General features: G+C 45.1%; 1 protein-coding gene across 1 annotated transcript; it reads left to right on the top strand.

Moving 5' to 3' along the window:
* The first annotated feature begins 14 nt into the window (after window positions 1-14).
* LOC128323541 (uncharacterized) lies at window positions 15-26,991 on the top strand. The gene is made up of 3 exons (XM_053246853.1): window positions 15-311; window positions 22,280-22,340; window positions 23,487-26,991. Exons 1-3 carry the CDS (start codon window positions 306-308, stop codon window positions 24,434-24,436), a joined length of 1,017 nt encoding a protein of 338 aa, XP_053102828.1. The 5' UTR covers window positions 15-305; the 3' UTR covers window positions 24,437-26,991.
* Window positions 26,992-27,461: the final 470 nt, after the last annotated feature.

The raw sequence follows: 27,461 nt of genomic DNA, 5'->3' as shown, positions 1-27,461 counted from the left end.
TCGCGATACCTTTAGTTTTTCGCGCCTTACCCCGGCGCGAGCGGGACGATTAGTTGGTCGTGTGACCTAGTCACGACGAGATTATCTCAGGCGAAGTTAGGCGGGAAATCTGCTTTTCTCTCTCTCGCTCCCACGACCCGGTTTCTATCCTAGAGGCTGAGACCGGGCAGCCGAACGAAACGTAGCCTGGCTGGACTGGGCTTCTTAAGGAGGGTCCCTCTAGGCTGTGGCATCTCTGTAGTGAAAGTTCTCTCTACTGAGTGGGAAATCTGTCCAGTGAAAAGCTGCAAGGACCGATAAGGATTATGACGGTGCGTAACCCTTTATTAATCTCCATGGTTCCTTTATGAGCGGGAGAAATGCTCTGCTCTGCCCCCCAAAGGTTTATGGTATCCTGTTCCCTTTTTTTGTACTGGTAGCCTCACATGCTCGGTTAAGAACCAGAAGTGTCGATATGTTTTGTTGGTGCCTGTTGCCCTTTGGGTTTTCTGAGTCGCGTGGAACGGAGGAGTAGCGCGCACGCGCACTTGTCCGTAACCTACCCGTGGTCATTGTGTCCAACAACTGTCCCTTATTAGTAGAGCCGTCCCTTATGGGAAAGGCCTATGGCTCCGATCAAACCAGTTACTTTCACTAACAATGAAATAATTAATGAGCGCCAACTTCCTTAGGAACATAGGAAGCTGCCATATACTGAGTCAGACCAAAGGACCATCATGCTCAGTACTGTCTACACAGACTGGCAGTGGCTTCTCCAAGGTTGCAGGCAGGAATCTCTCTCAGCCCTGTCTTGGGGAAGCCAGGGAGGGAACTTGGAACCTAGATGCTCTTCCCCCAGTGGCTCTATCCCCTAAGGGGAATATCTTACAATGCTCACACTTCTAGTCTGCCTTCCACATGCAACCAGGGTGGACCCGCCTTCCTACCCTACTAGAGTGTTCTGTGATTCTGGTGGGCTGTAGGCTTAGGGGTTGCCAACAGTTCCACAATGTGGACATTGATAGCCATCAATAATTGGTTAAATTAGCAGTATTATTCAGGGATCAGGATCCAGGTATCAGGATCATGAAAACCATGCAAGCAATGACTACTAGATAGTTCTCATGTGTGAAACCTATTTTTACTGGCTAACACCACTTCATTTTCTAGAAAGCAAAATTACATCACACCCAGTTTGGCTAACCATGATTATTTATCAATGATGCCAGAGCATAATATTTTGATGCCTGAAGCTGCAACTAATGGGAGAGTCAGTCCCACTGATTAGAATGGAACTACTGAGTAAACATGCATAGAACTGCCAATTGCCAGTTGGCTCACAGGCTAAAAGGAAACACAAAGGAGTGATCAGCAATAGTTATTGGGAGAAACACCATGCTGGGATAAATAGGAACAGTTGCTTCCCCCGTCCCCATGTTGAAAACAAGGGAGCTACCATTTTAAAAGGTGCTTCTTTGACCTGTTAGCAGGAGTGATTATGCTGCAAATAAGGCCTACTAGCAGCTATTCTGCCTTTAGGGGTCCTTTCAGAAATATTGTCCAAAAATAAATTAAGTGTGGTTACTTTATCCTCTGGCTTGTGCAATTATGTGTGTGCCCAGATAAATACTTTCCCCCCACATATAGTAATACCCTAGGTCTGAAGGATTTAAGATTAGCATATTTATGCACAAATCAAGAAATATTATGATCCATTTTGAACTTTCACAATTACACCTGTCATTGGAGAAGAGCTTGGCCATTTACATTTCCCATCATTCACATATCCAGTTATCCATGGATTATTTAACTTTCCTTTCATAGTGTCTGCTAAACAAGCAATATTTCCCCATAAATAGTGCTCCTTGGGACATATCTAAAAATTTGGACTGAAAAAGGGATTTAACACACTACATAAAAGCTATGCTGAATCAGACCAAAGCTATTTAGTCCAGTATGCCCTGTGGTAGGGATGTGCACGAATGGGTTCGTGCATGAATGGGTTCACAAACTTCTGGGAGGTAGGGGGAGTTACTTTTAAGGTGCAGGGAGAGTACTCATCCCCACCCCACTGCATTCCCTCTGCTGGCGCTATCGCCAAAATGCACTCACACCAGCCACTTCGGGTATGATGCTGTCCGGGGCAGCAAGGAGGTATGCTGCCACTCCATGCCAGTGATTTTTGGGAGAGTGCTGGCGGGGGAAATGTGATGGGGTGGGGATGAGCACCCTCCTTGCGCCTTGAAGGTAAACCCCACCTCCTAACCAGTCCAAATGCTGGACCGACCTACAAACCGGCTCGGTGGTAAAAGTACCACCAGACTGCTTTGTGTACATCCCTACCATGCTCGGAAATGGCATGCTCAAAAACCACATGCTCAGAAATGGCATGAAGTCAAGAGCTCTTTCTCATTTTGCCTCCCAGCAACTATTCAGTGGCACACTGAAAATATTCAAATATTCATAAAATATTCTGTGGCATACTGTCACTATACATGAGAATTCCATCTAGCCATCATAGCTAACAGCTACAGGCAAACCTCATTATTCATGACGGTTCCATTCCTCAAGTATTACCGCAAGTAACGAAACCTTGAGTAATGAGGAATGCCTATGGGAAAAAGGGGGGTTAGGTTCCAGAATAGACCAAAAAGGTGTTAAAAACATGAAAAAACAGTGAAAGGGCAAAAATAATTGGAACTGTTTACTGTACCAGGCTGCTATGTGCTCATGAATCTCCCTGCCCCTCATCGATGAAATGTCCCCAAAACCACAGGGGAAAATTTTGGGGGTTTGGGGGAAGAAATGAGCCACAAAGTGGTGCCTCCTGACAATGGTGGCCAGAAGTGACCTCCACAGCCACTTCCAGCTCTCTAGGAACCGTGGATATGTGGGTTTTAATCCTTTCATGCCCACAGAGAATGAAACTGGATGTCAATTAGACACCTGTGTATACATGAAACTGCAGATGTAGGGTTGGTGTATAATGAGGTTTGCCTGTATTGATAAACCAGTCCTAATCCCCTTTGAAAGTTGCCCAACAACACACATTGGTAGTTAATTTCATAGATCAATACAAGAAGACTTGCAAATAGGGAAGGTCTATCAGTGACTTGGGGAAGATTTGTGGGTGAGTTCTCATCTTGCTAGGTGATAAGGAATGGCAAGTTCAAGGTGTGATGATGAATTTCATCAAATCTCAAAGAAGCAGCTGTGTTAATCTCTCAGTGCAAATTATCAATGTCAGACAATTTTATGGCCTCTTAAATATAACACATTTATTGTTGTGAGGACAAATTGAGATGCAGGAGGAAGAATAATATATGTTGGTCTGTGTTCCTTGAAGGAACCATGGATAAAAATGCATTTCCCTGCTTTAGTGAGCTGGCAGCAATAGTGCCTTTCAGGCATGGCCCAAACTCCTCTGGAACCTGAGGCTGTGGGGTGAGCCACTGTCCTTACATTGCTGCACATACAGTAGATCACACTATGCACCTATCTTCTCCTCTACCCTTGCATGATTGTATTGGGATTCCCACAGTGAAGGGAAACCAGGGAGGTCAGAGAGGGTGAGGAGGGGGGTAGATTCTGTCAGCTTCCCTGACCTCTCCTGAGGAACAACAGCTGTCTTGCCCTGCCTGTTCATTCCTGCCTTGGCTGAGGTCCGTTTTTGCAGCCCCTGACCTTTTGAAAAACAACTTGCTTGCTGGTTGATTGCTCTCCTGTTCCACCTGTGCCTTCTGCCTGAGTGCTTGCTTGACTGATTCCACCTGTCCCTGAGGACCAGAGATCTCTCGAGCGGGGAGATTTCTGGAGCCCTTGGGGGCATAAATTGGAAGAAGGCATGCCGGTGGTGTAGCTGGCGGATGGTGTGGCCGCCCTTTGGTGTGGGACTGGTGTAAGGGGCTGTTATACTAAGACGGTGTCGACTCTTGGCGACCACAGCGCCTTTGTCTTCGGTAGGATACAGGAAGGGTTTACCATTGCCTCCTCCCGCACAGTATGAGATGATGCCCTTCAGCATCTTCCTATATCGCTGCTATGCCTGATATAGGTGTTTCCCTTAGTCTGGGAAACATACAGCGAGGATTCAAACTGGCAACCTCTGGCTTGATAATCAAGTCATTTCCCTGCAGCACCATTAGTCCTCCTTTTATTGAGTTGTGCCAGGCCTTTTGTCATGTGTTTGGATTCTCTTAGGCAGGGTGGTGTGGGTGTGGGTGTGTCTGGCAGCTCTGGAAAAGCTATTACTGTTGTGGTGATGGATAGAAGAACTGGTGTTGGCAGAGCAACTGGCTGTTACAGGGGAAGGGAAAGCAGTTATTTAGTAACTGTTTCCACTTCCAGCTGCCCTGTCAACTCTCTGGCCTCAGGGAGCAGTTCCAACTATACACAGAACCTAGCCTTGCTCCTCTGCAATGCCTGGTCGGTTCAGAGTAAGACCTAAATAATCCATAATTTGATCATGGATGTGGGAGCCAACCTGGCTTGTATAACTGGGACCTGGATGGCGGAGGCTAGTGGTCCAGTTTGAGCCCAGCTTTTCCCACCAGGCTACTCTCTTGTGGAGCAGGCTAGGGGTTGTGTGTGGAGTGGCTGTGGTCCATAAGAACATCATCTCACTTGCCAGGCCTCTGTGAGACAGTTGACTTATATTGTGTGTATTTCTGAGGCTGGGAACTAGGGATAGATTGGGGATTCTGTTGGTGTACTGTCCACCCCGCTGCCCAACTGACTCCCTGATGGAGGTGGTCTTGGAGTTGGTGTTGGAGTCACCCAGTGCTGGGGAACTTCAGTATCCATTGTGAGGCTGACTCGTCTGGTGTGACTCAGGAGTTCATAGTGGCCATGACAACTATGGGCCTATCCCAACTAGTTTCAGGACCAACTCATATTGCCAACTGCACACTTGATTTGGTCTTTTGTTCGGATCGGGGGGGGGTGTTCTGTGGGTGGGGGATCCTGTGGTTTCCCCAATGTCATGGACAGACCACTACCTGTTTAAGGTTGGTTTCACAGCCACAACCCAGCCCTGCAGGGATGGAGGACCTATTAAGATGGTCCACCCGAGACGGCTGCTGGGCCCAGTAGGATTCAAAAAAGCCTTGGTGGGTTTTAACGTTGGTGATGCCAGTGATTCTGTTGATGCCATGGTGGGAACCTGGAATAGGGAACTCACCAGGGCAGTAGACACGACTGCTCCTAAACGTCCCTTCTGACCTGCTTTAAAAGTGGCATCCCGAGGAGTTGCAGGGTCTGAGCTATCAAGGTAGGCAACTGGAGTGCAAGTGGAGGAGAACTCTGCTCGAAATTGATAAGACACAGCATAGAGCCCATTTGAAGGTTTATGTGGAAGCAGTGTGTGCAGCAAAAAAACAATTCTAGTCTGCACACATTGCTTCTGCGGGTTCGTGTTCAGTAGAGCTGTCCTGGGTTGTGAGGAATTTGATTCAGGCTCCTTTGATTTTGAATCACACCCCGGAGACTTTGATCTTCTGTGATGCTTTTAAATGGGTTCTTTACAGGCAAAGTCTCTTGTATTTGGGCCAACTTGGACTCTACTGTTTTTGCAGAGTCTATTAAGTTGGTGTCCAGTGATCCCTCTTGCGGTATTAGATTGGATCAGTTTCAATCTGTGATACCTGAGAACGTGGACAAGCTGCTTGGGGCGGTGCGGCCTACCACTTGTTCTCTGGATCCTTGCCCAACTTGACTACTTATATTTAGCAGGTAAATTGATGGAGATGGCCTAGTTAATATCATTAACTCATTGCAGAGGGAGGCTAGGTTGCCTCCTTGCTTGAAGGAGGCAATGATTAGACCACTTCTTAAGAAGCTTTTCCTAAATCCCTCAGTGATTGATAGTTATAGGCCTGTCTCCAATCTCCCATGGTTGGGCAAGGTGATTGAAAGAGTAGTGGGTAATCAGCTCCAGGCAGTTTTGGATGAAGCCGGTTATCTAGACCCAGTTTAAACTTGGTTTAGAGCAGGCTATGGGGTTGAGTCTGCCTTGGTCGGCCTGATGGATGACCTTCACCAGGGAATTGACAGAAGGGGTGTGACTCTGTTGGTTCTTTTGGCTCTCTCGGCTGTGTTCGATACCATCGACCATGGTATCCTTCTGGATCATGTGGGGGAATTGGGGATTGGAGGCACTGCTTTGCAGTGGTTCCGCGTCTATCTCTCAGGCAGATGGTGGAGCTTGGTGACAGTTGCTCTTCAAAATGGGAGCTATTATTTGGAGTCCCTTAGGGTTCCATTCTGTCACCAATGATTTGATTGATTGATTGATTGTTAAATTTATATACCGCCTTTCATTAAAACAATCCCAAGGTGGTTTACAGCAAAATTTAAAAACAAGATTGTAAAAAAGACATAATTAAAATATTAAACTAAAAATATAAAACAAATGTGATTAAAAATTTAAAACACAAGCATAAAAGCAATACAGAGTACAAGGAGCAGCAGCAGCAGAGACATTCATATAAAAGCCTGGGTAAAATGCCACGATTTAACATGTTTTATAAAAGCTGTGATGGAGACTGAGGAGCGAATAGCCACTGGGAGAGCATTCCAGAGTGGGGGCAGATTTTTAACATCTACATGAAACTGCTGGGTTTGGTTATCAGTATGCTGGTGACACACCCAAATCTATTTCTCCTTATCATAATCAGGAAATGGCATTCACTCCCTAAATGCCTGCCTATGGGCAGTAATGGGCTGGATGAAGGATAACAAATTGAAGCTGAATCCAAGCAAGATGGAGGTGCTCATCATAGGGGGTTGGAATTTGTGGGATGAGTTACATCTTTCTGAGCTGGATGGGTTTACACTCCCGCAGAAGGAACAGGTATTCCGCTTGGGAGTCCTCTTGGATCCAGTCCTCACCAGTGTTCTAATTTTTTTCATCTGTGTGCAGAACGGGTTTTGTTTTGGGCGGCAGTATCACAAGGCAATGTGCGCACACATGCACTCATAATGGGGCCTTCCTGATTCAACCTGAGTGGGATCTAAAATTAATTGAGCGGACACCAAAAAACGTGAATGCATGCACGTACACATGCCTTAGAGGGAACACTAGGCCTCACCCTGGAGGCTGTGGCCAGGAGCACTTTCCATCAACTTTGGCTGATTCGACAGCTGTGTCCATTCCTTGAAGAGAACAATCTCAGAACAGTGATGCATCAGCTGAGAACCTCCAGGCTTGACTACTGCAATGCACTCTATGTGGGGCTGCCTTTGTACGTAGTTCGGAATCTTCAGTTAGTTCAAAATGTAGCCACCAGACTGGTCTCTGGGGTAACCCGGAGAGATCATATAATGCCTGTTTTGAAACAGTTGCACTGGTTGCCGATATGTTTCTGGTAATTACCACTGTTCCCTCTAAGGCATGTGCATGTGTGTGCATTCACAAGTTTTTGTTTGTCTGCTCAGTTCATTTTAGATCCTGCTCAGATTTAATCAGGAAGGCCCCATTCTGATTGCAGGTGTGCATACACTGCCTTGATACTGCCTCCCAGAATAAAACTCATTCTGCACAGAGATGGAAAAAAATAGAGGGATCACTAGTTATTACCTTAAAAGCTCTCAACAGCTTAGGTCTAAGTTACCTTAGAGAGCACCACCTTCTGTAAGATCACCACCTCACGTTAAGGTCATCTGAGGAGGTCCGTCTTCAGTTACCACCGATACGTCTGGTGGCGACTCAGAGGCGGGTCTTGTCTGTCTGTAGCTGCTCCTGGACTTTGGAAATCCGTTATTTGAATTCATTATTGGCCTTTAGGAGAGCCTATTCGGCCTGGCCTTCCAGGGTTTTTGATTTCTTGTTAATGTTTTTAACTTGCTGTAACCTTGTTTTCCAGGGTTTTTAAACTGTTTTGAATGTTTTAACTGTTAATTGTTTTATGGTGTTTTGTAGTTTTTAATTGTGAATTGATTAAGCATTTTGTTTTTAATGCAAAGCTCCCTGAGCCATTTTCTGGAAGGGTGGTATAGAAATATAATGAATGAATGAATGAATGAATGAAAGCAGGGAAATGCTTTAGTGAGCTATCAGCAACATCTGGAGGTTCAGCAATATCTGGAGGACCCCAGGTTGGGAACCACTGCTCTAGGGAATTATATCTGTCTCTACTCACTGTATGAGGCAGCTTCATATGTATATTAAAAAGATGACTTTCTCATCCCCTTTGCATGCATTTCCACTATCCAGTGGGCATTTAGCTAGTGGAAGAATAAAATTTAGTAATTATTGTGAGGGGTGCCAGTAGGTTTCAATTTTCTGTCTAAGAAGTTTCACATATGCACCTTATTGCTATTCATAAAATGATTTGTATCATTGTGGGAAACCAGGACTGTTGTTCTCATGGCAGACACATTCAAGCTTATGAAAGAGTTTGCATAAGCGTGTTGATTGAGGGGTTGTATAAACTTGTTGGCTTAGAAAGTGTTCAAGGGATTCAAACTGGAAGTATCTCAGAAAGTAAACACATAGTTAGCAAAGCTATCAGAAAAAAAGACCGCTCTTGGTCCAGGGTAAGAATATAGAGCTTAAAGGAATAAAAGAGTGTGCCAACTTTGGTCTAATTGAAAAAATGTGGGCCAAAGGGAAATAATCATTACCTTTGCATGTCTGATATGAAGAGCCTAAACAAAAATGAGATCCTTTGCTTGATACATACCAGATGTGAATATGCAGATGTGAACTGTGGAGTCAGAAAAAGTGGAATGGGGGGGCATAATTTGCACCATGCCCATACAAATACTTTCTAATCTTCAAAGGAATCCAGGTGATATTAGATGAGAGGATGCTGATTTGATCCCCACAAAGTTGACAAATGGAATAGAAATAGGAAGAGAAAAAACAAAATGATTGAAGGGACAGGCAATTTATGAAGAAAGATGAAAGGAACTCTTAGTGTGTGTGTGTGTGTGTGTACGTGTACGTGTGTACGTACATGTACACGTATGTACACACACACACGCATGTGAGAGAGATCCTTTATGTTTAATAAAACAGGCCCAGCATAAATGGGACCACAGATCTACCAAGCAGTGGTGACCATTTTATTTAGGAAGCTGTCTTATATTTAGTCAGACCATTGGTCCATCTAGCTCAATATTGTCCATGCTGACTGGTGACTCTCCAAGGTCTCTTCCAGCCCTTCCTTGAGATGCCAGGGAATGAACCTGGGACCTTAAGAACAGCCCTGCTGGATCAGGCCCAAGGCCCATCTAGTCCAGCATACTGTTTCTCACAGTGGCCCACCAGATGCTGCTGGAAGCCTAGAGGGCAGGGGTTGAGGGCATGCCCTCTCTCCTGCTGTTATTCCCCTGCAACTGGTACTCAGCCCTCCAACTAGTAGCCGTTTATAGACTTCTCCATGACGTTATCCAAACCCCTCTTAAAGCCATCCAGGTTAGGAGTGTGCACGGACCGGTCCGGAGGCCATTCTAGAGGCTTCCGGACCAGTCCGGAATTCTGCCGGTTCGGCGGGCGGGGGAGTGTGTCTGTAAGGGGAGGGATAGTACCTCCCCCGCCGCCGCTCTTCCCCCTTCAGTGCTGGACTTTCTTAAAACTTTCTTGGGGCGGCAGAGTTCCTCCCTGCCGCCCCTGCCCCCGTTGTTGTCTTCCAAGTTAGAAAGCCGAAAAAGCTAGAGCCATGCATGTGTTCTTCGCGGCGCGCGCGGCGCATATATCACATTGATGTATGCAGCGCATGCCAGTGGCGGCAACGAGCGCGCGCACCGTGAAGGGCGCATGCGTGGCTCTAGCTTTTTCGGCTTTCTAACTTGGAAGACAACGACGGGGGCAGGGGCGGCAGGGAGCAACTCTGCTGCCCCAAGAACGTTTTAAAAAAGTCCAGCGCTGGAGGGGAAGAGTGGCGGTGGGAGGGGAGTACTATCCCCCCCTTAAAGACACCCCCCCAGTGCTGGACCACGCCTCCGTGGTTCCGTGCACATCCCTAATCCAGGTTGTTGGCTGTCACCACATTTCGTGGCAGAGAATTCCACGTTGATTATACATTGTGTGAAAAAGTACTTCCATTTGTAGGTCCTAAATTTCCTGGCAATCAATTTTATGGGATGACCTCTGGTTCTAGTGTTATGTGAGAGGGAGAAGAATTTCTCTCTATCCACCTTCTCTACTCCTTGCATGATTTTATAGACCTCTATCATGTCTCCCCTCATTTGTCTTTTTTCTAAACTAAATAGCCCCAGGTGTTGTAGCTTTGCCTCATAAGAAAGGTGCTCTAAGCCCCTGATCATCTTGGTTGCTCTCTTCTGCACCTTTTCCAGTTCTACAATGCTCTTTTTTAGATGTGGTGACCAGAATTGTATGCAGTACTCCAGGTGTGGCCACACCATCGTTTTGTATAAGGGCATTTTTCACAGCAGCCGCACATTGAGTTGACACATGCAGATGCTCTTCCACTGAAGCTATGGCCACATCCTCTCAGGGGAATATTCTAGTGTTCACATAGTCAGTCACATAGTCTCCCATTGAAATGCAAACCAAATTAGATCCTGCTTAGCAAATAGGACAAATCATGTTCACTACCACAAGATCAGTTATCCTCCATTGAGCCCTGTTCTGGGCTTAGGAAAGAATTAAGAAAGAACTGAAAGGGAGGAAAAAGTAGTATTACTACTTCAAGATATTTACTACCTCTTTTGAGAGTACCTCACTTGCCTCTTGAGATATACTCTTTTAAGCCCAGAATATAAGGGTTTAAGAGATTAACTAAACTACACACACTGAGAAGCAAAAAACAAAACAACTTCTGAATCCTTTATTTTTGTACAACAATCCCATAAAAGGATCTAGGGCATAGGAAAACACATTTAATATGAAAGCAGTGCCAAAGTTGACAGTGATCCCAGTTATAAAAACATGACACGGATTGATCAATTTACAGACAGGATTAGACGTGCACTGTTCTCTGCACAGATTACCACCATGGGGTATGGGTAGACTGGCAGAAGGGAATCCCTCACACGGGACCTGTACATGTGGGAATGGGAGATCCAGCTGGAACTTAATCATGTCCTTAGCATTAAGTGTACCCTTGCCTAGTGGGCAAAGAGGCACCTTTTGAAAATGGTGATTCTCTTTATATTAAGTTTAGGGAAAGCAACTGGCTCTGTTCAGCCTCAGCACAGAATCCTTCCAGTTGCTGCTGCTGTTGCTAGTGTCTACCTTCTGTTTCTCTTTAGATTGTGAGCCCTTTGGGGATAGGGAGCCATCTTATTTTTATTTTTCTATGTAGATCGCTGTGTGAGCTTTTTAGTTAAAGGGGCACCTGGGATTAAGCACACCTCTTCAAAATTCAGTTAGCTACACATCTGCTTTGACCCCTTAGTGGAGACAACAGGTCCACCTCTTTGCAGCAGATCTCTAGAGGGAGATCTTTTACAGTAAGCTGCATCACCTTCAGCCACCTCACAGCTCTTTCTCTTTTTGCCCCATTTCCAAATTAAAAAGCTGCAAAGCCTCTTACATCAGACCTGTTAAGCACTAATCCAACACTCTATTCCTGTTTGGTGATTTGTCCTTTCAGAAGGAGACATCCACAGCCATTAAAGCAGGGCTGCACAACTTCTGACCTCCTGTGGATGTTGGACTACAGTTCTGATAATCACCAACTATTGGCCAGTGGCTGGGGATGATAGAGTTGTATTCAAAAAAATAGCTGGAGGGCCAAAGTTGTGCAGCCCTGAATTAAAGGAACATTAAGGTTCTTTTGCACCAAATCACTGGTTTTTACACAAAGTCCCTTTAGGCAAAACCATAATGATGGATGCAGTCAGAGAGCAAACTCACAACACAGTGATAAATGGCTGGCAGCTTGTCTCCCTGTAGGGAAATGGAAAGCACTTCAGCCTCACCTATGCCCAAGTTTTGCCAGCTAAATTGCTGCAGCTCTATTCACCACATGTGTCTACATCCTTCCTTCTGGGGATGCATTTCCCAAAATCATGTTCAAAGGCTTCCTTTTTACTTACTGCAGGCTGCATGTCATCATGCAGAAGAACAAGACAGCAGTTAATGGCTCCTTGACACTTGTGCAGATCCCACCCCCAGGCTTTTGAGGAGCTCTCCCTTCATTTTACTGTATTCCCTCTGCCAAACCTAATAACCTGTATCTTCTGCCCCCAAGGGCATATTTTTCTTCTCTGCCTTCCAAAAGAAATTAAATGAGTTCTTCCTGAAGCTTTCCCTCTGTTTGCACTCCTGCCTTGGCAAAGACAAAATAAACATGTCTGTCTAGCCCAATGTTATCCACTTTGACTGGCCATGATTTTGCAGGGGCCTGTCAAGAGCTGCTACTGTGAGCTTGGAGAAGCCATGGACTGAAACAACCTGAGAGCATCTAAAGGCAAAGCGTGTGCTCAGTCACTCACCCACAGCCTCTTCCCACACTGAAAGGTGAAGGGGTGGGTGGGGACCATTCTAAGCATATTTAGGCCAACCAGAGCAGCACATTTGGTAGAAAACCAAGATTGGGGGGACTGGGGCTTCATCAAACAGCTGCAGACAAGATGGCCATTTGCAGTGATGAAGAGGTGGCTGAGCAAGGATTTTAAGATCTTCTGCCACTCATCTTTATCTTCCTGCAAGCCCTCCCCACAGGCACAGATTCACATCTGCCATGTACAGGAAAAAGCAGCTGGGAGAGGGGTTGTGGGGCAAGTGGTGGGTGGCAGAATTAAACACTTCTTGTGTGTCCCTTACTAACTGCAAACTGTCTCTGTCTTCACCTAGCTGTTTCAGCAGAAACCTGGGTCTGCTGCCCCAACATGTAGTTCCACCCTTAGTTGGTTGCAAATTTTATTTGCAGTGTTTCCATACTTATTGCCCTCCAATGTTTCACAAGTGAGCTGGGCTGTCCCGAGCCCCCCTGGTGCCTGAGACAGCATGGCAAGCCATTATCGCTGTTTGCTCCGTCTCAATCCCAGCTGTTCCCTTCAATCTTCCTGGCAGCACACAAAGTGTGCTGGTCTTCCCTTCCCTGCTGGGGTGCCATTTCTCCTCTCCACTGGCAACATGCAAAGTGTGTGGCTTTACCTCCTTCCCCTCTCTCAGCAGTGTGTAAAGCTAGTTATTCTTCCCCTCCCCCACCTCAGCAGGGCTGCTTTTTCTCCCATCCTGCAGTATGTGAAGCACATTGGTCTTCCTTCCCCACAACTTACACACCAATGCATTGACCTCCTTCCACTCCCACCTCTAGCATTTCAAATGCCAGAGATATAAGTGTGGAGGAGAATGGGAAAGTATAAATATAGCCCACCAGTTCCATACTATGGCTCCATTGATCCTCCTTGCAGACCCAGAGATGGATGGATCACATCCTTCAACCTTGTTGAAGTACTTGCAGTCCTGATTACAGCTGCTGGTGTGGAGAAGTCAATGCCTGGATGCTGTTTCCTGCAGCCTCCCTGAGGAAGTTTTTAAGTCTGTGGTTCCATATGGCCTCATTCAAAAGTGCCTGCAATATCAGCATCACCACTGGGTAAAGATGCATTTCCAATTCCATGCCATGGCCTGAGCATATTTACAATCAAACTTCTGTTACCCCCTCTGCCCCATTCTTTAGAGGCTGAGCTTCAAGTAACCCTTTACAATGAGACAACAGGAATTGTGACTGAGAGGTTGCTCTCTCCTTCTGTAGAAATGTGCTCAAATGTCAAGAATTTGCTTTTTTTAGTATAGTTTCTTTGCAGATGGTGCCTTCCCTCTTTCCAATGCGGAAATGCACTGCAATTCTTGGTTTGTTTTGTTAAAGTGATGAACATATTTGCCCTCCTGCAGAACTCACCTCCCTGCCATTTCATGAGGTGTGGTGTGATGGTTATGAGATGGGGCTCTGGATCAGGACTTTCCTAGTTCAAGTCCTGCCTCTGCCATGAACTCACTAGTTGGCCTTAGGCAAGCCACTCCTTCTCAACTAGTCGGCTACAATGTGGAGATTACACTTTACAAGGTTTTTATGAAGATTACATCAAGATAACACATGTGAGTTCTTTTGATGGCTCAAAGTACTGTACAAATACTTAAAATATTTTTTGTTTCATCTGGACAACACACATGTGGACAAATGTGTTGGGACCCCTCCACAAAAAAAGAACCTAGAGTTGTCTCTGAAATAACTTGAAACTGACAAACGCAATTGGCACCCATCATTGTTTGTTCCGCATTTAACAAAAATCAGACTTTGCTTTAGAGTTCTGATGCAACAGAATATTTCAAATAATAACACAAATGAAAATGGCATGGACAAAAATGATGGGACCCTTAACCTAATATTTTGTTGCACAACCTTTAGAGGCAATCATTGCAAACAAGCAATTCCTGTAGCTCTCAATGAGACTTCTGCACCTGTCAACAGGTAGTTTGGCCCACTCTTCCTGAGCAAACTGCTCCAGTTGTGTCATGTTTGAAGGGTGCCTTCTCCAGACTGCATGTTTCAGTTCTTTCCATAGATGTCCGATAGGATTCAAATCGGGGCTCATAGAAGGCCAGAATAATCTAATGTTTTGTCCTTAGCCATTCTTGGGTGCTTTTAGCTGTGCGCTAAAACTCCTGTTTTGTCCTAAAAAAGCCAGACTGGAATTTGCTAAAATGCATATTGACAACCTACAATGCTTCTGGGAGAATGGACAGATGAGACAAAACTGGAGCTTTTTGGCAAGTCACATCAGCTCTATGTCCACAGTCGAAAAAATGAAGCTTTCAAAGAAAAGAACACCATACCTGCTGTGAAACATGGAGGAGGCTCGGTTATGTTTTGGGGCTGCTTTGCTGCATCTGGCACGGGGTGCCTTGAGTCTGTGCGGGGAACAATGAAATCTCAAGACTGTCAAGAAATTCTGGAGCAAAACATACTGCCCAGTGTCAGAAAGCTCTGTCTCAGTCGCAGGTCATGGATCCTCCAACAGGATAATGACCCAAAACACACAGCTAAAAGCACTCAAGACTGGCTAAGGACAAAACATTGGACTATTCTGAAGTGGCCTTCTATGAGCTCTGATTTGAATCCTATCGAATATCTGTGGAAAGAACTGAAACATGCAGTCTGGAGAAGGCACCCTTCGAACCTGACGCAGCTGGAGCAGTTTGCTCAGGAAGAGTGGGCCAAACTACCTGTCGACAGGTGCAAAAGTTTCATTGAGAGCTACAGGAATTGTTTGTTTGCAGTGATTGCTTCTAAAGGTTGTGCAACAAAATATTAGGTTAAGGGTCCCATCATTTTTGTCCATGCCATTTTCATTTGTGTTATTATTTAAAATATTCTGTTGCATCAAAACTCTAAAGCAAAGTCTGATTTTTGTTAAATGCGGAATAAACTGATGGGTGCCAATTGCGTTTGTCAGTTTCAAGTTATTTCAGAGACAATTGTGGGTTCTTCTTTTTTTGTGGAGGGGTCCCAACACATTTGTCCACGTGTGTATCCTGCTATTGCCCAGAGAAACTTAGTGGGATAGTAATCCATTTCACTGAAGTGTACTATATGTAAATAAAACAAACTATTCACTTACAAGATGTGAGAGAAAGTAACTCCATCATCCTCTTCTCACTTGTGTAGTACTTTAATCCAGGGCTTTGTTGGAGTAGCAGCCAAAAGCAAAACTAGGTAAATTCTCATCCGTTCTGGCAGAATGCGGTTCTACCTGCTCTTGATCACCCTTTATGTAGTGGTGATCTCCGTAGAGTCAATTGTTCAACATTGATCTTTGCCTCAGAACTGCAGCCTTTCCTTTCCTTCTTGGGCTTCCCTCCCTGCTTTGGAAGAGCACAGATAGCAGAGCCAATGGGCAGCCAGAGGCTAATGGCTTAGGCTAGGCATGCAATAGTACACGAGTAATGAAGTGGTATCTTGAGGTGGTTGAATAGCTAATAATATATCATCCAGACTTCCCCCTCCTTGTAGTACTACAGCAACTGGCTTTGCACATTCTCTGGTGCTAGGCAGTGTACCTGCATGGGGCAGGTACATCTGCCTATCAGCTGGAGCTATGAGGAAGAATGGGAGTAGCAGGAAAGATTACATTTCTCTTAACTGCACAGAGAACATATGTAACTGTGCATCTCAGACTTAAATTGGTCAAATAGTCATTCTTTCCCCCCAGGAAACTAGTTCTGCAAGGGAGCCTAGGAAACTCTAAACATCAAGCTCCAGGATTCTTATGAAAAAGCCAAGACAGCTGCTGGTATAAAATGTTTGTACTGTAGAATTTAGTGGATGAAGCTTCTCTGGACATGGGGATATGTGATGGGGAAAGCTTGTTAAACATCTGTGTGTCAAGCTGTTAAAGGCACAGGAGCAGGACAGTAAAAAAAGGAGATGGTCATGCAAAGCACATCCATATTGTCTCCTTGCCTTCTCTGTTTGAAAACTGACTAGAAGAAAGACTTCCTGGCCTCCTACTGTACTCTTTGCAACAGCTGGATCTGCAGGAACAATCTGGTGAAGCTCTTGAGAAAAATATATCCCCTGCTAATTGCTATATACTAAGTTGGTATTCAAGACACAGCTGCAGGCATTGGTTCAAAAGCTAAGGCATCCACATCCCTATTGCTTGCTGGGGTGCAGAGCTCTATCTCTACTACTTAGCAGTGGGCACAGTCCAAATATAGTCTGAGTTCTGCATGTATAAAATTCTACTCAACCCAAAACACCCTAGAACAAGTAAACCACTAAGATGCATTTACTCATAATTGACTGCAGAGGGCTGGTCCATGTGTGTTGCTGCTTTGCATCTCCAAAGGATACAAGAGATTCCCTATGACATTTTAATTAGCTACAGAGATTTCAATAACATGGAAAGAAGGAAAGCAATAGAAGTTATTAAAATAGTGACTTGAGAAAGAGTTAGTGGGCTGGCACGACATGCAGCCTGATCTGCATGGGGGTTTCAGGTCTACTTGTGAGTGCTGTCTAATTTCCTAGCAAGAGACTGACTGGTGGAGGCTCCTGATTTAACCAGACATCAGCTTTTCAGTACATTCCTATATGAAGCTGCCTCATACTGGGTCAAATCACAGGCCCATGTAGCCCAGTAGTGTTCTTTTCTGAGGTCCTTCGCATCTCACCAAGGAGCCCCTGGTGGCGCAGTGGTAAAACTGCCGCCCTGTAACCAGAAGGTTACAAGTTCGATCCTGACCAGGGGCTCAAGGTTGACTCAGCCTTCCATCCTTCCGAGGTCGGTAAAATGAGTACCCAGAATGTTGGGGGCAATATGCTAAAATCATTGTAAACCGCTTAGAGAGCTCCGGCTATAGAGCGGTATATAAATGTAAGTGCTATTGCTATCTCTGCACACAGATCCATTAACTGGAGATTCAAAGCATGTGTTCAACCACGGAGCCATGACTCCTCCTTTGTGATCTTCCTGTGAGGCTGCTCATCACAATCTCCACATTATGGATAAGGACCTGCGGCTTAGAGTGGGTAATCTGTTTCAGGTCACCCTGTGAGTTAAAGGATAAGCAGGTACCTAAATGTAGTTGCCCTTCATCCAAGGCCAACACACTAGCCCAGGGGTGGCCCACCCGAGGCTTTCCAGCTGTAATTGGACTGTAATTTTTTGCAGTTGAGGATGATGGGTGCTGTAGTCTGACAGCTGGAGAGCCTACACTGCCTCTAGAATAGAACCATTCTGCTTCTTAGACTGGAGCCTGGAGGTAGCAACCATTAGGATTGCCACATCTGCAAGGAGGGGAAGTTCCTGTCCTCTTAATAGTCTTGCAACTGCAGAGGATTATTCAGTTGCTGCTCTTCCTACCTGCCCTACATCTTGGTTTAGTCTATTTTCCACTCCCCTGTTACAACAAGCAAGGCTTTTGTACCCACCCCAGAGCACAAGAGGGAGCAGGGAACAGCAGCTAAAGAGCAGTAGGACCAGCGAAGCCAAGCATGCATCCACTGCTTTAGTTCCAGGGTCGGTCATTAAAAAGGCAGCATGAGGGTTGTGACCTGGCAACCCCAGCAATCAGTATTTTACACTCTCCATGGAAATGTGAACATGCCTACTGCTAATCTATAGGCTGGACTCCTGATGGCGAGTACTGATGAAGCATTAGTCTCAGGGGACTTTCCTCCAATATACTTTCTGATAAGTGCATCTAGACTTGGACCCTGCTAGAGCTGCCAACTATCTTCTGCCTGAATCCTGATGCCATTATGTTGTTGTTTTTTTAAGTCTGATTTTTTTCCTTGTTTCTTTAACAGCAGCTTGAGTAGCAGACATTGACAGGTGAAGCTTCCTACAGCATGGTGATAAACATTGTCACCTGCTAATGTCTGCCTGGTGTGAAGGTTGTGGACATCACGCAGTGTCTAGATAGGCAGTCCTGGGGACAGCTGTCATGATGCATGTCAGCACCAATGATGTGGGGAAAAATAGTCAGAGGTCCTGCAAGCCAAATTTAGGTTGATAGGTAGCATACTGAAGTCCAGGACCCCCAAGGTAGCATTCTCAGAAATGCTACCTGTTCCATGTGCAGGTACAGTGAGACAGGCAGAGCTGAGGGGTTTCAATGCGTGGATGCAATGTTGGTACCAGGAGGAGGGATTTAGATTTGTTAGGCACTGGAATACATTTGGGGGGCAAGCAAGGCCTGTACAAAAGACTGGCTCACTGTTCCCTCTAAGGCGTGTGTTCACGGGTTTTTGGATGTCCACTCAGTTCTTTTTAGATTCTGCTCAGGTTGAATGGGGAAGGCCCCATTCTGAATGCACGTGCATGCACACTGCCTTGATACTGCCACCCAAAACAAAACTCATTCCATACAGAGATGAAAAAAATTAGAGGGACCACTGGACGGGCTGCACTTGAACCAAGATGGAACCAGACTGCTGGCACTTAAAATAAAAAAAGTTACAGAGCAGCTTTTAAAATGATGCCTGGGAAATAGCCAACAGGAGCTGGGCAGTATCCAGTTCGGCAAATGCCATCCTTTAAAGTGTGAGGGTGTAAAGGATTCAGATGAAACAAAAGGGGACCGAGCAGAACCACATAAAGAGCAGACAGGAGCCTGTGCCAGCTGGTCAAAGAGTCCAAAGAAAGATAGCATACACCAGGTAAGAAATTCAGTGTATAGGTGCTTATGTACCAATGCCAGAAGCCTCCGAGCCAAGATGGGTGAGCTGGTGTGCTTGTTTGCTAACACAGAAATAGATATAGTGGGCATAACAGAAACATGATGGAACAGTGAGAACCAGTGGGACACTGTTATCCCTGGATATAAACTCTATAGAAAGGACAGGGAGGGGCACCTTGGAGGTGGAGTAGCACTGTATGTTTAAGTAGGGATAGAATCTAACAAGGTAGAAAACCTAGGTGGACCGGAGTCCTCCACAGAATCCCTGTGGGTGACAATACAAGGCCTGAAAGGAAATGTGCTACAGAGGACGTGCTGTCGCCCTCCAGATCAAAATGCTGACAGTGACTGGGAGTTGCAGGAGGAAATCAGGGATGGATCAAGGAGAGGCAGGGCAGTAATAATGGGTGACTTCAATTACCCACTCATAGACTGGGTAAATTCACAGTCAGGTAATGACAAAAAGGTCAAACTTCTAGATATGCTGAATGACTGTGCCCTAGAACAGTTGGTCTTTGAACCAACTAGAGAGAAGGTGACCTTGGACTTAATTCTGAGTGGCACCCAGGACCTGGTGCGTGATGTCAGTGTCATTGATCTTTTAGGGAACAGTGGCCATAGTGTGATCAAATTCAGCATACATGTGGAGAATCACTCCAGAGAGAGAATCACAAGGGAAGTCTAACACAAACACCAGGAGAGCCGGTCTTGTGGTAGCAAGCATGACTTGTCCCCTTAGCTAAGCAGGGTCTGCCCTGGTTACATATGAATTGGAGACTAGAAGTGTGAGCACAGTAAGATATTCCCCTCAGGGGATGGAGCCGCTCTTGGAAGAGCAGAAGGTTTTGTTCCCTCCCTGGCATCTCCAAGATAGGGCTGAGAGAGATTCTTGCCTGCAACCTTGGAGAAGCCGCTGCCAGTCTGTGAAAACAATACTGAACTAGATAGACCAATGGTCTGACTCAGTATCTGGCTGCTTCCTATGTTCCTAATTTCAGAAGAGGAAACTTCTCCAAAATGAGAAGTATGGTGAAAAGAAAGCTGAAATGGAAAATCAGGCGAGTCACTTTGCTCCAGAATGCATGAAGTTTCCTCAAAACCACAATACAAGAAGCCCAGTTAGATTGTATACCAAAAAATAGGAAAGGTGCCACTGAGTCCAGGAGGATGCCAGCATGGCTAACCAGTAAAGTCAAGGAAGCCATAAAAGGGAAGAAGACTTCCTTCCGAAATTGGAAGGCCTGCCCAAATGAGGAGAACAGAAAGGAACATAAACTCTGGCAAAAGAAATGCAAAATGACAAGGGAGGTGAAAAGAGAGTTTGAGGAACATTTAGCGAAAAGCATCAAGAGGAATAACAAAAACTTCCTTAAATACATCAGATGCTGGAAACTTGCCCAGGATGTGGTTGGATCATTAGACAATGAGGGAGTGAAAGGAATTATTAAGGAGGATATGGAGGTCGCAGAGAAGCTAAATGAGTTCTTTGTGTCTGTCTTTACAGCAGAGGATACTGAGCACATACCTGTTCCAGGCTTTTCAGGGATGGAGGCTAAAGAATTCAGTCAGATAAGAAGTGACAAGAGATGATGATCTAAACTGTCTGGGGAAAAAGTGAAAACTAGCAAATCGCCAGGGCTGGATGGTATCCATCCAAGAGTCCTAAAAGAAGTCAAATGTGAAATTTCCAACCTCCTTGCAAAAATATATAACTAATTCCTGCAATCAGGCTCTGTGCCAGAGGACTGGAAAGCAGCCAATGTAACACTGATTTTCAAAAAGGGATCCAGGGGCAATCCGGGAAATTACAGGCCAGTTAGCTTAACGTCCGATTCATCCAAATTGATAGAAAGCATCCTCAAGGATAAAAATGTAAAGCACATAGAAGAACAGGCCCTGCTGGGGGAGAATAAGCATGGCTTCTGCAAAGGTAAATCTTGCCTCACAAACCTTTTGGAATTCTTTGAGAGTGTCAACAAGTGAGTGGATCAAGGTGATCCAGTTGACATAGTATGCCTGGACTTCCAAAAGTTTTTTGACAAAGTTCCTTATCAAAGACTCCTGAGAAAACCTAGCAGTCATAGGATAAGGAGACAAGTACATGCCTGGATTGCTAACTGGTTGAAGGGCAGGAAACAGAGGGTAGGTATAAATGGAGAGTTTTCACAATGGAGGGAAGTAAGAAGTGGGGTCCCCCAGGGATCTGTACTGGGACCGGTGCTTTTTAATTTATTCATAAATGATCTAGAAGTTGGGGTAAGTTGAGAGGTGGCCAAATTTGCAGATGATACCAAACTCTTTCAGGTAGTGAAATCCAAAACAGATTGTGAGGAGTTCCAAAAGGTTCTCTCCAAACTGGGTGAGTGGATGGCAAAATGGTAGATGCGGTTCAGTGCTGGCTAGTGTAAAGTGATGCACATTGGGACGAAACCCCCAGCTTCAAGTATATACTGATGGGATCTGAGCCGTCGGTGACTGACCAGGAGAGGGATCTTGGGGTCATGGTGGACAGCTCATTGAAAGTGTCGACTCAATGTGCAGCAGCTGTGAAAAAGTCCAACTCCATGTTAGGGATCATTAGGAAGGAGATTGAAAATAAAGCTGCTATTTTATTATGCCCTTATACAAAACTATGGTGCAGCCACATCTGGAGTACTGCGTACAATTCTGGTCACTACATCTAAAAAAGGACATTGTAGAACTGGAAAAGGTGCAGAAGAGGGCAACCAAGATGATCAGTGGCCTAGAGCACCTTTCTTATAAGGCTACAACACCTAGGGCTATTTAGTTTAGAAAAAAGACTGCAGGGAGACATGATAGAGGTCTATAAAATCATGCATGGAGTGGAGAAAGTGGATAGAGAGAAATACTTCTTCCTCTCATATAACACTAGAACCAGGGGTCATCCCATTCTTAGGTCTGTAGCAAGGAGGAGGGAGACCTGGAATATTTATTATTTAATACTTTTACATCCTGTTCTTCACTTTAGCACTTCCAGGGTGGCTCACAAAATAAATACAATGAAACAGGAAGATAAAAACATACCAGATAAAACCAGTTTAAAGGATGGTGTCAGTTTTAGTGTCTCCTGTCTGACTCTGCTAACTCCCAACTATAGTCAAATGCTGAAATGACAAGTTTGTTAGGGGATCACCCCTGTAATACCAGTCTTCTTTTCCCCCTCCCCCATTCCAGGAATGGAAGAAATCCAATGATACTCTAAATGAAGACTACTGGAAAGAATATTTAGATGGTGGTAAGAGTTTTGTAACAGACCATATTAATGAACACAACTGATGACCAATTCATCCATAATATTCAGCAGTGAACTTCGTAGGTGTGTGTGGTGGGGAAACCAATCAAATAAATTGTTGCTTAGTAAAAACCTTTAACATTTGGGTACTTTTTTTTTGCATGGTTTAAAACAGAAGAATTTCCTTTCCTTTCACTAGGTTTCCTCTGTTGTAAAATGGTAAATGCTGCAATAAGAGAGGAGACTCTCCAAAGCAGGGGTTCCTATCCTTGGGTCCCCAGTGGTTGTTGGTGTACACATTCACATTATCTCCCGCTACAATAGTGGCCCTAAAGTACTGTCATACCAGTCAGCATTACAAAACTGCTCATAAAGTTGTACTACTGTGTGCAGTTATTGTTTACTGTGAATCATGTGTTCGCCGCCGGCCTCCGCGGCCAGGCCCCCCGCCACCGCCGGCCTCCACCACTGAGACGCGCCTCAGCCAATCAGGTGCGTCCCTCTGCCGCCCAGCCAGTCAGCTGGGTTGCCGGGACGCATCCACACAGAGGCTGAGGCACGTCTACAAGAATTAATATAATAGATTATATCCTATCCTATCCATACTCCAAGGAGCTAAATACACTTGGGGTGCACCACTAAAAGATAAAACAGGCAGGGAACTGCCCATATTTTTTAAAGCTATTTTCAGAGAAGGCCAAAAGCCTGGCAAGCTCCAGACGACAGAGGAAGGGAGTTTTTAAATAAGATAGTAGGTGGCCTGCTAAAAGAGTAGGGGATTCACCACTTTGTCTTGAGCGATGATGTCAAAGCAGGAGTGGAAGAGTTTAATATAACGTTAAAAACAAGAATGTGGAGGTATTTTATTGCTATCTCCACCTTCAGGTATATTGATGTCTTGTCTGAACACCTAAAGAGCTATAACCACAGCTTTCACAGAACCATCCAAACAAGGCCTGTGGATGTTAACCACAAATAAAGCCACGTGCTTCTGGGGATGTACTGTACAAATATTTTGACCCTCTGGCTGCTAATCTGTAAAACTGAGAAGGGGTTTTTCTCTTTACTGGTTAATAATAGTGACTTGGAGTGTTCTTAAGGTATGGGCTGATTTATAGTTTTCTAACTCCATCATGTTCCTCTTTTTAGAACTTGCTGAAGATGCAGCTGAAGCAGGCCTATTCCAGTCGGAGCAGGATTTTGGGGAAGAGGTGGGGGCGCTCAATTATTTAAAAGATATTGCTACGGAGGATTTGAGGATTCTGAAAATGCACGAAGCAGAGGCCAAGAAAGACCTCAGAATTAATGCTGAGTATAGGGAGGCCATCAAAAAACACATTGAAAGGGGTCTAGGAGACATTTTTGGCAAGCCTGGATTATTCGAAATTATGGATGAAATGAAAACCGTGTTGCGTTATCCCCATCCTCCTATTGAGTCTTGGGGCATAAAAACATGTTGGGACAAAAAGCCACCCTCTTTTGCACAACCTGCTGCTTATTCTTTGGAAACCCTTCCCATAGCATCTGTTGCTGATCCTACGGAGGTGCCTCAACCAAATCCATCTGCAGAAGCCAGAACTGCTGCTGATCGGTGGGTTGCTGCTGAACAGTTGGAGCTGCACCCAGGTCCATCTGCAGAGGCAGCACTCAGTGTTGATCCTGCTATGGGGTCCCAGTCAGACATCTCTGCAGAATCTCATGCTAATGAAGATATACATGTATACCTAGACCTTGTCCGGAGGTGGGAGAAGGTCTTTGTTGTGCAAAAGGGTGTTGAGATTGATCAGGAATTTCGTTTTGTGAATTTAGATAGAGCACCCTCCTATCCTGAAGCGATTGCTGGGATGAATTCTGCCATTCAGGAATTGTTGGACACTCTGAACAATAGAATAGGGCTGGATGACTATGTCCAGGTCAGATTAGAGGGGGGTGGTATATCTAAACCATTGCATCCTGTTAGAAGGCACAGAAATGCTTTGAGTGCTGAGGAATTTGTAGCAGCCGTTTGTAACTTGTTCCAGAGTTCTGCAGAAATCCGTGGAGGTGCTACTTTAAAATTAGTTGCTATCATTATTAACCTTCCAGGGGGTTGTGCGTGAAGACCGTTTAACAACTTCAGGCACTACCACCGTCTTTCTAGCTTGTTCTACTACAGACAATAAATGTGTTATGAACCAGGCTAGTCTCCAATGAACCTGCCTCAATTTCTTAAGTGGAAGGCACAAGCCTGGCCTGCTTTAAGTGACAGAATTGGATACTACTATGAACTGATACCTCTTGCTATAACTGTGCCTTTTGATATTGCTATAACTTGTCTATTTTTGTTTTACCTGGACCTCAAGCTTTAAGCAAAGTTGCTCAAACCAAAAACTATGGGAGAAGAAGAATGCTTTTTAATAAAAACTGATTATTAACTGTGTTGAGATAAATGTACCATTGACCTTGTTTACTTGCAGACTATGACATTCCTTTGTCTCTGTATTGCTCATAGTAGTTTACACAGAATGCCAAGTGTTCCCTGTTAACAGTTTCCCCATGTATTGGGGCCCATAGATTAGAAGAAGCAATTTACACTTGTATTTGCTACCATTGGGCCTTTTGACAGCTCAATGTTTGCATCAGAATAGAGTAGTTGTCCCCCTATCCTTTTCCCTCCCTTCTTCCCCGATCTCTTTATTGCTTATCCATGACACTGTCCATCAGAACATCCTGCAACAACAGTAGCGTGTCAAGGGATAAGAATTGTGATGCATAGACACTTTGGTACCAGTGGGCAGATGGAGTGACAACTTAGAAATGGGCACTACAGGAGGGCACGGATGACACCCTGAGAAATGTGAGAAGGCCCTGCCCCTTAGTAACATCAAAGCAAGCCAAGGGTATAACCATTTGAACCCAAGACGACTTGGACAGAGGACCAGATCCTAACTTTCATCGGTTCTCTCCAATGTGTGTTGCTCCACTCTTTAGCTTCTTTGCACCCCCAATGCATCACACCGTAGCCTCTGATTGGTAAGAACCAGGAATGACCTAAGGCCTGTCTCCTGCATCAAACTGGACAGAATCCCCTTCTCCCCTTCTTATTCACTGCCCCCACATACCTTTCTCCTCTTCCTCCATCCATTAGGATTGTTTTATGATAGGGTAGATAGCTTGAACACAGCTGCCAAGTCTATTCTTCTATACGACTTTCACACCTTTTTAGTAAAATCCACAAAAGATACACTTGAATTGGTCTTTGGTCCACAGGGAAACCCTGCCAGGCTATGAATTGGCTTGTATAGGAGATTGCTGCTCTTTGGAAACAGGAGAATGTGGGCCAGGTAGATAAGCATTCTTACTGGGAGATGGGTTTGTGCCCCAACTGGAGTGAGACATGAGGTTGATTGCATAGTCTCACATAATTTCCCTGGGTGGAGCAAAGGCTCTGGTATAGAGGCTACCAATTGATCACCTGCCCTAAGCCAAAGTAGTCTGTGCATTGATTGTGTGGTTCCCCTATGGAGCAGAAGCTTTGGGATTGTAAGCCAGTCTTGGTGGCTTCCCTAGCTCTCTTAGGTGGAGTAGAAGTTTTGGGAATGGAAATCACTGGTCAATCCTTCAGGCAGGCAAAGCCCTCCAGGTGCCCCGCCCAGTACTGGCAAGGGTCCTGAGGCAGGGAATAAGTCCAAACAGCAGGGAGTGAGGGATAGCACCAGCAACTAGGGGTGTGCACAGAACTGGGAAGCCTGGTTCAGTTTGAATGGAGTTGGACTTGAGCTGGGCCCAGTTTGGTTCCGTGCGTGTTGAGCTGGGCCCCAGTTTGACTCAAGGCTGAACTGGTTTGGGCCTGGCTTGCAGGGGAGGGTTTTTTTTTTAATTTTTTTTAAAAAGAAAACAATGCCTGGTCCAGCAGCCTCCGGGGTGTGTGGCCACTGGGTGGTGGTGGTGGTGGTGGTCTCCAACAGTTCCTGCTCCCCCTGGTCTTTTTAGGGCCAGTTCGGCCTGTTTATGGGTTTTTTCCAGCTCTCTCCCTGCTTGTGGTGGCCATTTTGAAGGCTATAGCGTGTGCACACTGGGTATTTGCGTGCCTGGGTAACAACTGCAAAGCAATTGGGCACTAAAAAAATGTCCTGAATGTCCGATTGCGGGCTGGGTGGTAGTTAGCACCCATGGCGCCCTACCCCCCCCCCCCCCAATCCTCTCTAGCACCTAGGAGCTACCCATGGGAAATAACAGGGTGTTGTAGATTGCCATTATTCCTGCAGCAGAAAAAACAAACACTTGGAGAAATGAAAAATTTCCTTTAAAACCACCCATTTGCCAAATAGCTTTGCTGTTTGGGTGGTAGTCATCATTCATGTGGCCTTGCTGCCCAACCTACTTTGGTGCCCTTTAGCAGCCACCAATGGGTGACAATGAGGTGTTTTGCATCCCCACTGTTCACTATGGGTGAAGCAAGCTGCTATAGCCACTCACTATCGGCCCACCCCAAGCAGAAGAGTGACAATAGTATTAAATCCACAGCACAGATAGAACTGTTACAATACTGACCCTCCCACCCAAGCAGAAGAGTGACAACAGCACACACTGCAACAAAATCCACAACACCATCAAGAAGTGCCTGCCTGTTGTAAACATTAAGTTTGAATAAAATTGAGGCTTGACCACTTTATTTGTCATCTGTTTTTATTTTCTGCGAAATTACATAGAACCTCTGCCCCAAATATCATCATGGATAGTAATCATAATTTTTCAGTATATTACTTCTCTTAAGAGAAGAAATCAAATCAGTGTATGATGGATGAGAGAAGATAAAACAGACCAGACCAGATCCTATGCAGGTGAACAAAACAATATCCATGCAGTCCTGATAGAACTTTGTTGGAGTTCATGTATTTTACTATTCTGTTTGTGTGGATTTGAGAGATGCAAACAGCCAACAATGAGGCCTGGTTGCATGAATGAAACTGCTTGAGAAGACTAAGCTAAGCCTTCCTGCCTGCCTGGACTGATGAATAAAAGGTTACCCAAAATACAAAAGGCTATGGTTAAATAAAACTTAAAGTATTTAAAATTTACACTCCAGAATAAAGTGAAGAATCAGAAGAAAAATCTGTGTGTGCTGTGTATGTGTGCATAAAG

The sequence above is a fragment of the Hemicordylus capensis genome, chromosome 4 (assembly GCF_027244095.1).
Source record: "Hemicordylus capensis ecotype Gifberg chromosome 4, rHemCap1.1.pri, whole genome shotgun sequence".
In the NCBI taxonomy this organism is placed as follows: Eukaryota; Metazoa; Chordata; class Lepidosauria; order Squamata; family Cordylidae; genus Hemicordylus; species Hemicordylus capensis.
The sequence above is the reverse complement of the archived record's forward strand: the minus strand, read 5'-3'. Positions and strand labels throughout refer to the sequence as shown.